Here is an 18330-nt window from a genome sequence, read left to right on the forward strand (position 1 = left end):
ACCAGGCAAGGCGACCTGATTCTAACTTACCTTTCGCCTTCTGTTCCATGTGCACTCATCAGGGAAGATACTCTGAGAACATCCTTTCCAGATAAAATTAGACTTTTCAAAGATCAAAGCATTTGATAAGTTGCTCTCCCCACATATCCACAAAATTGGTGGTCAGATCACAGTGGGGAGATAAGAATTCAGCATTCTGCTGAAAATATGTTAATGACTGAAGACGATCTTCACTTTCCTAATTAGCACAATGAGAAGTTTGGACTAAGTCATTTGCAAATCTTGCTCTGAAAAGCCCTAAAGGTTCTAAGAAGATGCTAGAGGGCAAGAACCTGGATGGGAGAAGGGAAGGCATTCTTTAACACACGTGTAGGTGCACATGCTAGCTAGCAGCTTAACTCATATTTTAAACACATTGGATCTCGAATAAGATTTATTTGAAGAATAAACTGCTCCGAAAACGTTTGAAAGTCATTTAAACTGGACAATTGCTAAGGCAACTTATGGGTCATTCTTTGAAAAATCTGTCTGTAGATAGCTGACTTGGTGAATCTCAAAACCTGTGATGAGGATTAAAGGTATATACTACAGTTATTTTCCTTTCTCTAGCCCAGGCTGACTCAGGGAATCATTTTCAGCACACTAGCTCCTGGCAATTGGAGAGGTAAAATATTCCGGATAACTTATTTCTATCAACAAGTAGAGTCCTGATGAATGCCATGCTTGGCTCGTGTACCCCAAACAGCACTTGCAAGCATGCCAACCAGTATTTTTAGGATTTGCATTCCCAATGGTATCCTATTTGAAGAGGTTTCAAATGTTCTCATCTATACTTTTTTTTCCCTAATAGCAAGAACTGTTATATTACAAACTTGGAAAGGAATTTGTCTTCTCAATTTTTGGCTGTGCCAAATCTCAATGTTAATAGCATAACTTCTTTGACTCAGTAATTTCAACTGTTAAGTTTAACGAAGTTTAATTTTCCAAATTTGGATTTTTTTGTATTATTTAGAAGATTGAGTTCAACATTACCCCCAAGTTATCCAGCTCGATCAACCAAGTGTTTACAGGTCTAGCAGTGAGAGGAGCAAATCTATGTCTAACTTCTGCCCTTAGAAAGACATAATGTTCATGGAGTAGGGAGGGGTGTGTTTGCCCCTTCAATATATAAATAACTCCAGGATAGATACATGCATTCACAGGATGTTAAAGAATGATTCCACTATTGCTGGGCGAGTAGACACAGACATAAAAACAACATGAGCCCACAACCACATTCTTCAAATTCTAAGAGGGTTGACAGTGATTATTCCTTTGCTCATTCAGTCATTCATTTAATGAAAGGGGCTTTACTCCACTGTATACCCCGCTCTGTTGTGGTACCTGGGATTGAGTGATGAACAGCAGACATGTCCTGTACCCAGAGATCACAATTTAATGGGGAAACAGGTGAAAAGTATTTAAGTCTTGAATAAAAAGCAACTTAAATTCCAAAAACTATATAAGGTATCCCCAGTTCATGTCACTATTTTGTGGCCAATTTTTAGGTTACTGTTTTCATTTTTACTATTAACTAAATTTTAGGCCTTATTTGTGCACTGCCAATTTTTCCATTAATGTCTTTTCTGTTCCCAGACGTGATCCAGGGATCCACATTGCATTTCGTTGTCTTGTCCCCTGAAGTCTTCTCTGATCTATGGCAGTTTCTCAGTATTTTCTTATTTTTTATGAACTTAGCAGTCTTGAGGAGTACTGGGCTCACAACTATCCTGTAGAATGTCCCCAATCTGGATGTGCCTGATGCTTTTTTCATGATCACCCTGGAGTTGTAAGTTTGGGAAAATACCATGGAGGTAAAGTGCTCTTCACATCATGGGATACAAGTCAACTACATGGTATCACTGATGGCATCAACTTTTACCACCTGGCTGAGACAGTGCCTACCAGGTTTCTTTTCTATAGAGTTGTCTGTCCATACTCTACTTTTTGGAAGTGAGTTACTTAGTCCATGCTAAAGCAGGAGTGGCTTAAATCCTACCTCCCAGAGGAAAGAGTAACTACAATTCCAATTATGATTTGGAATATTTATCTAAAGAGATGTGTCTCTTCTCCATTTTGTTACATAAATAAATTTATTGTCATTTATTTATGTCAATGTGAATTCATGGACACCTATTTTATCCCTTGGATTATAATCCAATCATCCATTATTTATTTGTTCAAATCATTCCAGCTTTGGTCATTGGAAGCTAATTTGTTTTTATTATTTCCAAAATATCAGTTTTAAGGGGTTCTAGGTCAATCCCTTCTAACCCAACATTCTTAAATAGTAGCTCCATCCAGAATGATCTCAAATACCTACCCTAACAGTCCTTTCCTGCTGGGATACATCCTGGAATAACATTATTTTATCTTAACAGCTCTGTGTCATGAATTTATCACCTCTCCTCTGATACTGATGGAATATACAATCTATCTGAGCAAACCAGGGTGTATGCCCAATGGTCAACCAGTCAGGCTTAGTTTGGAAAGGTGATTTGCTGCACCTCTGATAATCCATTTTGCAGCACAAAATAAGTACATGATTCTTTCTTTGATACAGAAAAGCAAAATTTTGCCTATAAGTCAAATAGTGACCAAGAGGGTCATAAAACTAATAAAAATCTAAGGAGATATTTGTGTGTTGATACTTCTTTCATAACAAATATTTTCAGGTAAGCCTGCGTGCTTGTTATATTTGATATTTTGCTTATGGCCCACTTACCTCTCTCCTCTGTAGATACCTGCCTTATTAATAGGCATCAACATTAATATTTTCCTAATCTTGCATAATACTCACATAATCACTCCCAATTTGTCAGGAAAAGGTCACCAAATTCCGCTATGATTTTCTACTTAGCCACACCTGAAATGATCACTCACAGTAATGGAAACCTTGTTTTTCCTCTATAGGAAGCCAGGACAGTTGTCCTCCAACACAGTGGGTCTCCAAGTATAAAGACTAAATTAAAATGTGTTTACATAGTTTATTTTTAATGTAATTTAAAACACAGTGTAAACATACATTACAGATACTGTGGCAATTTAGATTAGGAATAACATGAGGTTATTTACATGATGGCATATATATGTGTGTATATATATACACACAAAGTGCAGATAAATACAGAAACACTACAAAATAAACAAAAAACTCAATGTGATAATTTACTGACAACCATTTTCATCATATTACTTAATTTGTCATGTTAATGGCTGAAAAGCTCCTAGAACTGAAATATAACATCTAAATATCCAACTTTTATATAAACTACAGTACCTCAATTTTTAACAGTATATAAATAGGATTCTGAATTAAAAACCCAAGCACCTTCCCTGCCAAACTCCCTACTGGTAAAAGTTTCAGCCCAGAGTTCAAGGACTCTTGAAATCCCAGCCTTCAAATCTGTGGCGATACCTTGGATTTTAAGCATAAATCCTGTTAGTCAGTGTTCTTAGATCAATTCTAATGGGTGTCATCCTCTGCAAAAAGGAGGCAGTTGAAGATTAAAACTGTCAACATGCTGCCATATATAGAACAATGCACAATTTCAAAGAGGTTGAGTAGATTCAAGGGAAAAATGCGTTGCTCTCAACCTTGGAACTATAAAGACCATGGGACATACTCTTGAGAGATGGCAGATGGTACAAAGGGGAGAAAGTGGTGGTCATGGCACCTTCAGGCCTCTTCCCACAACACGTAAACTCTTTAAGCAGGCCTGCACATAAGTATCTTGAATGGTGGAAGATATCTGCGTTTGTAATAAATGAAAATGGTCCCTGCCTTTTGGTACTCCCCAGTAAGCACACAGACTCCATTTCTCCCTAAAGCACCGAGAAATGTTCACCCTGAACTTGGCATCTCTCTCATGAGTGCTAAGGGAAGAACTGAGGACCAGCTGGGCTCCCCAAGCCAGACAGTAGTTTCTAAACACTGGTCTAGAACATGCAGATCAGTTTTCTGCCAATGGCTTGCTGTGAGTGCTGTCAACATTCTTATTTAAGATTCTTTATTAAAAACACTGAATGTTGCTGCCCTAAAAAATGAAAAATCCAATTTATTGATCTGACCCTCTAAAAGCTCACATCATTCATAAGCCAGAGCTTTCCCGAAGTTATTACCAAGTAGACCCTGCACATTTTGAAGCAGGGAAATAATGGTGACAATGAATGGGTACGATGAATGTGTTTGGGAAATTGAGACGTGTTCGGGAAATTGAGACTAGTTGACGAATACCTGATATTAAGTCGGTGAATCAACAGGAGACAGGCAGGACATAGACTGTTCAGAAAAGCTATCTTCATTTTTTCAAAGTGTTTTGATTTTGGAAGGTAACAAGAAAGGGTAGGAGGCAAAATTATATAGTAATTTCTTTCCTAAGGGAGAAAGCTTTAGTCAAGAGGAAAATAACTTCTGGACAAAGGAAAAAATTTTTTCTTTACCAGGAGATGTGATTTCAGGGTCCTACCCAGTGATATGAGGTCACAGTAACAGCTGTGAATTACAAATGTATCATAAACCCAAAGAACAAAATCTGTACCTAAATTGGTCTGCCTCCGACTTCAGTCAATAAAGTATAAATCAAATTGGAGTTCTAAATGCTAATGAAGGTATCCTGAATACATACTTTGGGGTGGTATCACTACAAATTGACGTTGTTTGAGCCCAAACTCTGAGGGACTCTTCTACACCAACATCCATGTGAATGATACCCTTTTCGACACAGACCCCCAAAATGGGGCTGGGAGTGAGAAGGTTCACAGGGTGTTATCCTCACAGGATTATGGTAAGAAATTTGTTTTTCTCACAACATAGTGGATTTTTAGAAGGCATACCACAATATTTAAAGCTAATTATCATAGAACAAGAACAAAAGTCATATGTATCTTTAATTTTCCTATTTGGAGACCTAGACAGTTTGGGATTATAATGTCCACTTTTTTTTCCACCATCCCTGAAAGAGCCAGCAAAGGAGAGCCATCACTGAGAAACTTGCTTATGCTGGTATATGTCACAAAGCACAGGGAACTAATGCAACTAGTAAAACCACTCACAAACAAGGAGAAATGGTCCTTCCTCATACTTCATGGACATTATAGGAATATAAAGATTATCATACTTTTCAGACATTTACACATAACACAACAGAAAAATCCTTCAGTTGACTGACTGGTTTCTATAAACTTGGCAGAGTTGGGGCACCACAAAAGAGTTATCCATGAAATACACAACTGTTTTGTACTCAGGGATATTTTCACATAATACACAAGATGATCAACTTAGACTCCTCAATCTCATCCTCATACTGATTATATTATAAGCAGTGATTAGGGTGCACATATTGTGTGTTTTGAAGGTATGGATATGGCAATTCTAACATATCTTCACATTATCTCTGAAAAGCTAAGGTGTTATTGAAATGCTATTAAAATTTTGAATGTGATCCTCCTCGAATGACTGGTATTGACTTCCTGTGTAATTAACACTCCATGTGATTTATAACTCATGTCCTGATTTTCTCAATGCTCATAAATACCTTATCTGTAGGAAATTTACTTCAAGGCAAAAGTAGCTTTTGCCTGTCTCCAGCATGTGGCCATGACTTGCCTACACACATGATCAATATGAAGGAAAAAAAGAACCATTCTCACAAATCCGCAAGATTAAAACTTCAAACAAAAGCAAAACTTGAACCAGTACTTTTGCAGCTTGTTTCCAGGAAAGGGACCACAGCAAGTACTGGGGCCACAACATATGCCTTGCCATCAGAAAGTAGAGCAACTTCATACCCACGTCCTATGCAGCAAAAGCTTTAATTCCAAATGGAGCATCTGTGGAATTAGCTCACAAACAACTCAGAAGAAGGAACACTCTGGTCTGTGTTGAAATAAAATGAAGGTTGAGATTTTGTTATGCAGCAGCAAGAGAAGTAGGATTCTGAATCTCCCTTTGGAGTCAAGTTGGTCTTTGAAAGAAAACCAATTTGCTTTAAGAGGTTCTAATCTAGCAGGATGCCAGACGACGGCAAGGATGCTTAAACGGAGGGTGTCGTACAGACTAAGGGACTGGTACATTGGAAGGACTACCTTCTGTTCCAGCAGAGGGTAATTAGGGTGTCAGCAAGGCTGTTTTTACTACTAAGGGCTACCAAGGACCTAGACCAAGAAACTCCAGCAACATCTGATTATAGTGTACACAATCAACAGCAAGAAGTAAAAGAAATAGATTTTATCAGACATTTACATTACTAATCTTTACAACACTAGAATATGTTTCATTTTTTATTTCAATTCACTGACGTTTATGACTGTTTGTGACTCTCTTTCTACTGTTATTCTCTTTGTTAATTCTGATCCATTATTTTTGTTTTTAAAAGCATAAATTCTCTGAGGCACAGTTGTATGTATTTAACCTATTAACGCTAGAAACATTAATACAAAGTAGAAGAGATTGAGATTACAGATTATAATATCATTGAAAAAGAGTTTCACGCAGTCAATACCTGAGCGTCCGTACAGTGGGGAACTCTGAAGCAACAAGTAAAACGTCAAGGCCAAGCAGGCCGGGGCTGTAGCATGCAAGTGGCAGGCAGCCAGCTTTTCAGGATCTTGAGAAGAAAGGCTCTTTGCCACATACAGATATTTAAAGAAATAATCTATTAGAATTATTGAAATAAAAATCATAGACGTAATGGTTGATGTCTGACCAGATGCTGCTGATCTATATAAATGGGGTGTAAATACCTATTTCTATGCTCTATAAATTCTGTAAAATTCCTAGTAAAGGCTGAAAATGGAATGGCACCAAGGAAAATCGTGTACAGACTTTATTCTTGCTAAAGATGAAGAAACAATGTCAAACTTTGTGGTTCAAAAATAACTTAAGAATCCTGTACCTTTGTGTTTATGTTCTGTTCAGCTAAGCATAGACTTTGGAAGGCACAGCCTCCCTAAGAGTGTCTTCAAACAACATCTTTTTCATTTGTAGAAGAACATCTCAAAAGCCAAAGTTGGATATCATTAAAATACTTTGACACTTCACAATATTACAAGTAGAATTTTAAGTTGTATGTCTTTATACTGCACTTTTGTCATTTTCCCATTATTGTAGTTATTCTTCCGTGATGCCACTATAATGCTACTGGATAGAGGATATGGGCATATACTTTATCAGTTTTTATATTTTAATGTAGTAAAATTTTATGAAAATCCCAAAGGTATGAAGATAGTGTTATATATCCTCTAAACTAGGAGTCAGCAAACTATGACCCATGAGCCAAACCTAGCCTGCCACAACAATATTTACTATCATCTCAGGACTTTACAGAAATGGTTCGGTGATCCCTCTACCAAACCTGCTGAAGGTGTCTGGAATGCTGGATGGATCGTTTACAGCAGAATCAGTGTATGACTTAATTTGCCTTCCTTTACAGACATCATATACATTATTGCTTTTGAATATTATTATCCACTTGGAAAACAAATAAAAATAAAGTTATCTTAAAACAAAGACTTATATCCTTGAAATGTTTAGGACCAGCAAAACAATCATATATAAGAACAGTATATTTTTAAGAAAAAAATAATAAATGAACAATTTAAATTACATTTTTTAAGTAATGATTTCAAGGTTCCTCAGAGAATGCCAGGCAGTAAAGGATAGATCTCAAAATCCATATGGCACATTTTTGGTTTCCAAATTTCTGGGAGATAGTATTTAACACAGAATTTGAGACCCTACAATTGTTATGGAAGAGACATTGTGGAGAGTTACTTGTCAAAAAAAAAAAAAAAAAAAGGCAAGATATTTAAAAATAAGAAATCAGCCCAAAAAAGAAAGGCCAACAATTTAAACATGTTTTTTCCATTAGTAGGGAGCTACATAGTCTGCTGGTGAAGGACTTGATAGAAATTGATTGTTTTCATTTAGTGGGCTCTGATCCCCGTATCTGTGTCAGATAAATCATAGCACTTATTATTCGTTACCATGGATACCATGAAGATACTGCCATCCACTAAATTGTATTAGAGGAAGACAACATAATTTTCTGGAACTAGTCCTGTTTTGCCTTCATAAGTTGCCTTCAACCATCCCGGTTCCACTGATGGGTACACTGGCAAAATAAATAAATAGATACATAAATAGAAAAATCAATCAATCACATTCAATCAACATTGGTATCAAATAATTATATAAACAAATGGGTAAAAACCCACATCAGATTGTACGCATACAGTCGTGCCTCGGTATCTGAGGAGGATTGGTTCCAGCACCTCCTGTGTACATCAAACCTTGCAGATACGCAAGTCTTTGATATAAAATGGCCAAGTATTTGCACATAACCTAGACATAGCCTCCTGTATACTTTAATTCATCTGTATATTACTTATAATACCTAATACCATGCAAATTCTATGTAAATAGTTGTTATACCATATTGTTTTTTAAATTTCCATTATTTATTGTTGCATTGTCATTATTTATTTATTTATTTTCTAATCTTTATGAGCTGTGGTTGGTTGAATCTGTGATATGGAACTGCTGGATATAGAGGGTCAACTGTACAAATTATCAAAACAATGTCACAGCCCTTTAAAGTTGGAATGCCCTTTGCATTCACATAATGAATAAAACACTCTCTCTCTCTCTCTCTCTCTCTCTCTCTCACACACACACACACACACACACACACGGAGGCATGTACACACAAACACCTGGAGGGAAGAAAATTGGGGTCCAGAGGTTTTTTAAAATTTTTATATGTTTATTTTTTAGAGACAGGGTCTAACTATGTTGCTCAGGCTGGAGCTCAGTGGCTATCCACAGGCATGATCATTGAGCACTGCAGCCTTGAACTCCTGGGCTCAAGTGATCCTCCCACCTCAGCCTCCTGAGTAGCTGGGACTACAGGAATGCACCACCCAGAGGGAGGTGATGTGTTCACTTATGCAGGTCATGAGAGGCAGGGCCTGGAGTAGAATAGGAGGCTCCTGGCTCCTACTTTAGATTCTCACCACCGTACTATTCCATCCTCCTCCCCATGATGATAACCCTAAGCGAAGGGCATGGATGTACTTACCATTAGAAAATATCGCCCCTTGTGGGAAGGAGAGCTCATGGCTGTGCTCTGCTTTACAGGAATACATGGCTTTGGCTTGGCTGAAAGATCAAGACAATTTGTAAAAACCACGGCACTCACTTGGTATATCTATATTTAAAACTATTCTTAAAGAATGCTATTAATTTTTAGTTGTTGTTGGAATACATACAAAGTGTACATTAGTACATTTTGTACAAACTGAACACAATCATGGAACACAATCAAGAAATTGAACATTACTAGCACACTAAAAGCTCTTCTTGTTTTTCCAGACAATGTCCTGCGAGGGTACCCACCTGGCTTATAACAAACAGCACAGGTTGATTTTAAAGACTGTAATTATTTGATTGTTAGTAAACTGCTAAATAGGCTCTTTTTACAGCTACATGGGAACCGAGGTTCCTAGGTACTTTAAAGCTTTTTGGTTTTCTGCCACTTTCATTTTCAGGCTACCTGAAGAGAGATCCGAAAATTAAAAAAGATTACAGGATATGGTAAATGAGACGAGTGGGCATGTCAGGAAAACAATAGGACAAGTTGATGATAAATGGCGACCAATTATAGCCTCACGGTCAGGAAGCTGACATGGAGAGACGGAGGCTTTGCAAACCACAGTGTCCATCTCCTAAAAAGGGAAGCCGACGCTCAGCTCCCAACTTCTGTTACCATATGTGAATCCATGCTCAATGTAGCCAGCCACTCTGGTTTTTTGAGAGTGGCCAGAATTTCGGGATTTCATATGAGATCTGAATTAACACATTTTAGCCATCATCTGAGACTGCCAATCAAAGAAACAGGCAAGTCTTCCTTACTCTGCAACCTTCAATGACCTCGGCAAGACTTGCGACTTATCCCGACCCCACCCTGCTTCCCAGCGCTGTGCCCACTCCCTTGGGAAGATATTTTTTTCTCTTGATCTTCACAGGACTATGCACTTCAGATTCATCTTAAATTTCATGAGCTTTGCTGAAGGTCAGGCCTCCCCTGACCATACACGCTAATTAAAATAGCTGCCCAGGCATCTACCATATCCTCCTGCTTCAAGTCTACAAGGTGTTATAATTTCTAGTATTCTGTTGTTATTACTGATATTTTTTCTATCTTCTCCCCTATGCTTAGTAGTAACTGAGTAAATATTTGCTAAATTTATTAGTGGAAAAAAAAAAGGAAAGATGTTCTGGGCTCTTCTACGTGATGAGTCCTTTTAAAGGGTCAAGTGCCCTATCTGTCCTCCCCGAGGCCCCAGCACTATACCTACAAAGAAGCATGAGCAGTACTTGCTGTCCGCAGCTCCCCCAAAGCAGCAGGGCTACATTATGATTTCTTTTTCCTTCTGGAGCTGTAAGACTCTGGGGGTCTTATTCTGTGCACTTCCAGAATGGGGCATGGTCATCTAAAGTGGGGTTCCAAAAGACACTCTGAAGACTGGAAAGCTTACAGAGGAAAATTCTGGGCCTGCCCCCAGAGTCTGTTTCATTTGAGGTGAGTCTCAGGCTGCACTTTCAGAAAGCTTGCTGGGGGAGCAGGCTTGGAATGACCATCGGCCCACACAACACACTTCCCAGTAAAACATGGTCTAAGGGAGAACTGAGGAAGGAGAGGCACCCCAAGGACAGGGCTTTACATCCAAAAAGAACTGAGTGTGTGTACATGTTGACACATGCACATGGGTGTGTTGGATGCATATAGGTGGGGAGTGAGGATGCTACCAAATTCTGAAGACTTCTAAGAATCAGACTATGGTAGTCTTAAACAGAATATTAGTTTTTCCCTATATATCTTCTAGTCAAGTATAGCCATTTGATCTGATCGAGATATAATTGAGGATTGCATAGCCATTTCCCTAAAAATATGTAAAGATATTTCTTTATTTCTCTATTTCAAAATTTTCTAACAGCAACAGTTTCTTCCAATAAACATTGTTTTAGTTGAGTCATTAAGATAAATTATCAAGAGATCAATAAAGGAAACAATTTCCAAAGTTGTACAAATGATTATGATACAGTATTCTTTGCAACGATGTAATTTTTGAAGCTATGCTTTAAAATGCACCCAAAATCTTTTTATTAATATTTTAGACACAGATGTTCTCATTTTTGTTTCTAGTATTTTATGGGACTGGACGGAGGAAGGGAGAAGTACACAGAATAATTATGTCTCTAAATAAATAAATAGATATTGTTAAATGTGTCAAAAATACACAGCACAAAATGCTACCTGTCATGACTTTTCAATTATCTGTGCATATGACTAGACAGACAGAATTTTCTTCTGCTGAGATCTGTAACTACAGGTGTTAAACTCTGCTCTGCAAAGAGCTTTGATGATTTAATGTAGACTTCTGTGACAGTGAAGTTTCCTCCAGGTGCTAATGCTTTCTCTTTTACTGCCTTGGTGTATTGAAGAGGATGTGAAAATAACACTGTCACCTATTGTGTCACTCTTTAGAAGACTCTAATCTCCCTTTGAAAATGATTTTGAAAAGCTTGCTTCTTACTGCATGGGAGAGTGAGGTAATGACACCCACAGTCCTGAAAGCCATTTCTTCCCTTATCATTAGGATAATGGTCTGCTCACATGGCTCATTCCTAATTCTAAATGCATCTAATGCTGATGAGTAAACTTACAAAGGTTTGATAGGGTCCAGTGTACAAAATTTGTAAATACTTATCGTAAACCTAAGAGAAATAAAAAGTTAACCAAAACTGACATGTTTTCTGGAAGGCTGCTTTACAATGATACACACACACACACACACACATTTTGTACACTATTGACAGTTTTACTTCTAAAGGGAAAGAGAATACACACATAATAGAAAGATGCCAAAGCAGTACTATATATAAAAACTAAAAGCAAACAAAATCACAACAATTTAAATGTTCACTAGCAGAGGACTTAATAAATCAGAGCACACTAATCCAATTAAGTATTAGGCAGCAACTTCAAATGATGCTATTGAAGAACACATGCCATGAAACAACAATAGTGTTTAAGGCAAAAAGTTTATAAATTTGTTGTTGGCAAGAATCCTAAATTGCCCATGATGATTTACCAATAAACACTGCATTTGCTTTTGGTTACTGGTTTCTTAAAATCAGTTAAAACTGATTTCTTAAAATCAGTTACATATTCTTTTCATAGGTTTTTCCAACAAAAACTGACAAGTTTATAAATTTGTCATTGGCAAGAATCCTAAATTGCCCGTGACGATTTACCAATAAACACTGCATTTGCTTTTGGTTACTGGTTTCTTAAAATCACTTAAACTGATTTCTTAAAATCAGTTACATATTCTTTTCATAGGTTTTTCCAACAAAAACTATTTCCAGCTTGGATATATAAGTGATGTTGAATGCCTTAGTGCTAAAGAACTCCTACTTGAGCTTATAAAGTTGCTTTTGTCAAAGGCATGAATATTGCAACTCCATTAAAAATGAAGTGACGAAGTGAATAACAAGGTATTTTTAGATTAAAAATGTCTATTTTAGCCATTCATTCAACAGTTTTATTGAGCATCTACTCTGTGTTGGGCACTGTGGTAAGAACAATACAGTGAAAAACACCTCTATGTGTCCGTTTCTGTGTGTTTATCACAGAGGAGTAGCTCTCAAAATGCAGTCAGGGGAACCCGGGAAGGGGAGTGGGAAGGTGGGGGTGAAGGCAGGACCCTGAGACATCACTGCTCTGACAGCTAATAAAATGTGTATGGGAATCTACTTATTTTGTATTATGCCAGGTAATAAAGAGATCTATAAAAATGTAAAACAATTCAATTCTCTGTTTTGGAAAATATTATTTTTTCATAAAAAATACGTTATCTGTGCTACAATGTAATGGGGTTATTCTTATTTTAAATAAATTAATAAATATTTTTAAAATTTCTCAGTTTAAATTTTAATACAGTAAATAGCAATTGATATAATCCATATAAACTAAAGCTCTTTGGGGATCCTTAATGATTTTTTAAGTTTATAAAGGAGTTCAAAATGAGATCAAAATGAAACACTCTTGCAGATGATATTAGAAGGCTGTACATCAAAATTCAGTAATAGTTAATCTTCAGGTGATGAAATTAGAAGTGGTTTTCATTTACCTCTTTAGTTTATTAGTATTTGCCACATTTTCTAAAAGAAGAAAAAATTAAATTATTTATTTTAAAAAATCATGGCTTTTTTCTCTCTTATGTATGTTATGGTGCTTTCTGCATCTTACGTGTATCTTAAACTCACTGGACAAGAAGACTTTGTTGGGCTTTATTTTTATCCTTTGTAACTACAAACAAAATATTAATCTTTTAACATTTTAAAATGGAAACATTTGTTTGTTTATAATGAGCCAGGTGCTCAATTCTCAACTAATTCTCTTAATTCTCAACTCAACCTTCAGAAGATATTTGTATAGCTTGCTGAATTACATACACTACTTTAAAGTGGATCTCCTCCTCACTGAGTATAACTGGTTGAGACCAAGGCGACGGCTTTAAGGGTACTGTTTCCACACACCTTCATAACATTGAGACAGAGACTTGATCTCCTTGATTTTTTGCAGCTTCCACTACCGTTGGCCATGCCTTCTACCCCTGACCACTCCTTCACAACATTCTTCTCTCCTTCACAACATTCTTCTTCACCTGATTCTTAAATAAAACCATTCCCCAAAGCCCAATGATCAGTCATTTTTCCTTTTTCACTCAATAAGCCCCATTGCTGGGGACCCTCACGTTCATCTGTGCAATGTAACTGCTGTGTAGCAGTTTCTCAAAAGGCATCAAACTCCATGCTCTCTCCTGGTTCCAGCTGCACATTTTTAGCTGTCTCTTACCCTCCTGAGGCTCCTCAAAATCTGTGACTAAAACTTTCCCTTCTCCCTACATATGCACATGCAAACGAAATTACCATTCTTTCTGACACTTAGTCTGAGAGACTTGGAACCTTCTTTATCCATCTCTTATTCCCAGTATCAAAGCAGATGCCCAATCCTGATCCTGTCCATAATTTCTCCTCATAGAGTTTCATGCTTTTGCTACTCTCCTAATCTTCTAAATCTCATTGGTTTTATCCTAAGGGGTTGACTATTCTCTCCCTTTCACAAACTCCGGGAAAAGCCACTTGAACTATCTGTTCAGGTGCACTGTTGATGAGATCACCAATGTGTTCAATGACATTTAGAGCCTGCAGTGGCTCCAGAGGTGTTACTTTTCTGTTGCTCAAGGCCATCCACTAAAAGCTCCCAAATGGTCTCTTTCCCAAATATGACTAGTCTTCCTACTGCCTCTATTGGTTCCGTTTTCTTTCAAGGTCCAATTTAAGGTTAACCCTGAGTTCCCCGGCAGGAAAATGAGATAGGCACTGTAGGAAGAGTCAGGGAAATGTCCTCAATTTCTATCAGTTGTTCAGTTTTATTTGACAGTACGGGAGAATATTAAGAGTTAACATTCAAATACCATCAGTATATAAATTAGAGGCTTGAATGTCTTAGGCAAATAGTTTCAACAATAATTATAATAATAATAGCTATTAATGTAAAAACCATCTACAGATCACCTACCCTGTTCAAACACATCATTGCATACCTTCACAACAATGTGGCAAGCTCAGAATTATGACCTTCATTTTATAAAGAAAATGGATTTCCAAAAAGACTAACTCCAAGGGCACACAACTAGATAGGGGTGGACCAAAATGTGGTATGAGGGTCTGTCTGACCCTGAAATTCATTCATGTTCCACAAAGCCTGCCTCAGCAAAGTTATGGCACAGATCAAAGTGCTATGGACTAGGTGACAGAGAAAGATTGCAACCCTGGATGTACAGCTGATTATACATCTAAGTTTATGGTGAAGCCTATGAGAAGTTGATTTAGAGTGTTTAGAATGTAAAGCATATTAAAGATGCATGGGTTGATTTTTGAACATCTGAATATATCTTTATTATATAAGAGCTTTCTGATTTACTTCATTAATAGCTTGTTTGCTTAAAGCTCTGTGGGATTAGCTCTTTGATGACAGTACTTGAGTTTTTACTTAACAGGCAGACTCTTTTTAGATCTTCCTAATAAGAGAGCGCCATCTAGTGGACAAATTCAACCACATAGCACGAAGGACAGAAGTAGCAAGGTTAAATCCCTTATACCAAGGCCTAAAAATGATAACAATCACAGAGAATGATGTTTGCTCTGACATACGTAGGGCTTAGTTTTCATCATGCCTTGATAAAAAGGAAGATCATGAAGATGCTGCAGACAGCTGTAAGGTGCAAGTGTTCTGGGATCTGCTGTATAAGTGCAAGGCACTGACCATCATGCCAGTAAGACACCAAACTGGCTCTACTCTGTGCAGTTACAAAAAACTAACACATGAGTGCCCTTACGAGGCTTTGACCAAAACCAAAAAGTTTGAAGGTCATTGTTATCCCTAATAACTATCACATGCCCAGTATTGTGTAGTTAATAAATGCATGCTGAAAAAGTCCACATACTTGGATAAGGTAATAAAAATTCTTTGGTTGAATAACATTTAGAAGAACTATAACAGCAATGCCTTATCTGTGATTCCTTTACCTCATAGCCTTGATTAACCAGACAAGGAAGTACAAAAATGCCTCAGTAACATCCAAATGAAAAATCAAGGTTTGTTCTTCAATTCTTTCATTTACATACTCTTTCAACAACAAGCATTTATTCAAGTGTCTCCCACCTGTACTAGCTGCTGATGGCAATAATAAGAATAATGATAATAATAATAATACTGGAAAGCCCCTGCCTTTAAGAAATTCCATTATTTAAATTGAAAACCAAAGTCCACTGTAGATTAGAAAAATAAATCTGGAAAGCAGGAAGAAGAAAGCAGGCACTTTAGAAGCAAGCATATTAATGGCAGCAAGATGTGACAACTCATTCTTTTAACAATGAGGTGGAATGTAAAGTCTGAAAACCCGGAATGAAGTTCTGTACTCACAAAAACAGAGGCGTCTAGGGCAATTAGCTCTACAACACCTCAGTCAGCCTTAAAAATAACCATATTTTTTCAATGAATGGCCATGAAGATTCTTCCAGAAAAAGTTATATAATTTCTAAAAGCCAAGGATATGTCTTTGAAGTGCCTGTCATCAGTGGATCTGAGATGCTAAATGCTGTACGCAGACAGGCCACACGGGGCTTCCCGTGCGGGGCTAGTGGATGTGCATCTGATCTAACTGAGGGGCAGAGCTGTCACAGGTAATCTGTCATGTCCATACAAAGCAACAATGTCACCACTACTTTATTTTTTTAAGGGTTTTGAGAACTTACCGCCCAGAAGAAACTGGTTTAGGAGAACCAACATTTTCAAACAGTTGGGCTTTTGCTGCCACTCTGAAAAATGATTTTCAAACACACGTTTCAAAAAGTCAGTCAAATCCGGTCTGCTCCAAGTGAAACCAAATTTATTAGTGAAACGAAACAAAAATGGTTAAGAACTATTCCCAAAATTGGACCTGGATTGTAACCGTTTTAAGTTTTAATGTTGATGAAATTTTTAGCTCTAGTCTCTAGCTTACAGAGTGTCAGACTATAATAAACTTATAGCTGCCTCCTCTGGGGAATCTTACTGTCTTCATCCTTTTTATCTCAGAAAACTGTGAGAGCAGTAAAAGGAACATTTTCTCTCCACTCTACTGCCAGCAGGATATTATCGACTCCTACGGAGTCACAAGGGAAGAATCAAAGAATCAAATCAACATGACAAAAGAACTGTTGTTCATTCTGATAGCTAAGAAAAAACGAATTCTAAAATTATTTTTTTAAATATTTGAACATATTTCCTGTAAAGTGAAAAGGACAAATTCCAAAAATGTGGCCAATAAACAAATTTGTGGGTTGAAATCTTATTGCAAATCACGGGGGCCGGGGGGAGGGAAGAGGACATGTTCTAATTGAAGAGGTGAAACTACCAGGTATATACTGAAAAAAACTGAAATTTAGGCACCCTAGGTAATTAGATGAGTTTCTATATTTACTAGAAGAGAATACCTAATTCCTTGAATGATGTTCTAAACTAGACTATAAAAAATCTTATTCCTTTAGCTGATAAACATTTTTCCAGAGCAAGCCATTTGATAATCTCAAAGATCACCTAATATACAGCAAACACTTCCTCATTTTAATTTCTACTTAACTACCAGTACAATCACAAAACAGAAGCTCTTTTCCTTCCTCCACAAAGAATGGAGTTTATATTCTCTAATCCTTCCTGACATATTGGCTTAAAATTTAATTTTCCTTAATGGCTAGAACTATGCACAGTGGAGAGTAGACAGATTTACAAATATCTTTTGTCTATACCACTGCAACTGGATTTCCAACCCAGAGGGATAATATAGTTTGAACACACTCTGCAACCAAAAGGTTGTCGAAAAAACCAGTGAACTAATGAATTTACGACACTGTCCCTATGGAAACAGGCTTAGTAAAATGTCTTACTGTACTTTTAATGAATAATTAAAACATCAGGAATATCATCATATTAAAAATGGGAATGGTATAACAGAAAGAGAACAAAACTGAAGTTTGAGAACCCTGACTTGGAATCCTAGCTCTACCACGTACTAGCTCAGCGAATGTGGACTAGTTTCTTAAAATTTTCACCATCTCTAAAATGGGGTTTATGCTACTTACTTCAAAAGGACACTGTGGCCCTTAAATAACTTATGTAAAGACACCCAATAATAGCTCAGACAGCATTATGAAATGCTCGGCGAATGTCAGGAAAACAACATAAAGGGAAGAGAAACCTTTCACACCTCTGGATTTTGCGGTTTCCACTTGTTTTTCGTTAGCCCACCTTGCCTCCTGGTCATGTCTACGGGCCCTTCTCCTACCAGCCTTCGCACTTCTGGGTCATTTCTTTCAATTAGAAGCACTCACTTTTGCCTTTTGTGTTCCTTGTTCTCTACGAGCTTGTTTAAATCAGTGAGGACTCAGGGGAGATAAATTGAGATGGATAGGAGAGAAAACCAATCCTCAGAAGTTATTATAGAAAGCAGGTGTATTAAAACAAACAGAGAGGGAACCCGGGAGCTGGGCCTGGCTTATGGTCACAGCACGGCAGTCTCTTCAGCTGAGAGGTAGATGCTTAGCTTTTATAGGAAGCCTTCTATTTCCAAAGCCCATAACTACTATATTATGTATCTATTTTTATTTCCTTAAATTAA

At 37.2% G+C, this 18330-nt stretch overlaps 1 protein-coding gene across 1 annotated transcript in view; it reads right to left on the reverse strand.

The window, feature by feature from the left end:
• Positions 1-3014: 3014 nt before the first annotated feature.
• ARHGAP42 (Rho GTPase activating protein 42) overlaps positions 3015-18330 on the reverse strand; it is a 277047-nt gene continuing 261731 nt past the window's right edge. The window contains exons 22-24 of the mRNA XM_045556881.1: positions 16430-16492; positions 9120-9199; positions 3015-8153 (exon numbers count right to left, since the gene is read on the reverse strand). Coding sequence (XP_045412837.1) covers positions 8065-8153; positions 9120-9199; positions 16430-16492 — 232 coding nt within the window. The 3' untranslated portion in view covers positions 3015-8064. The remainder of the gene's footprint in view (positions 8154-9119; positions 9200-16429; positions 16493-18330) is intronic.

The sequence above is a fragment of the Lemur catta genome, chromosome 7 (assembly GCF_020740605.2).
Source record: "Lemur catta isolate mLemCat1 chromosome 7, mLemCat1.pri, whole genome shotgun sequence".
NCBI lineage: Eukaryota > Metazoa > Chordata > Mammalia > Primates > Lemuridae > Lemur > Lemur catta.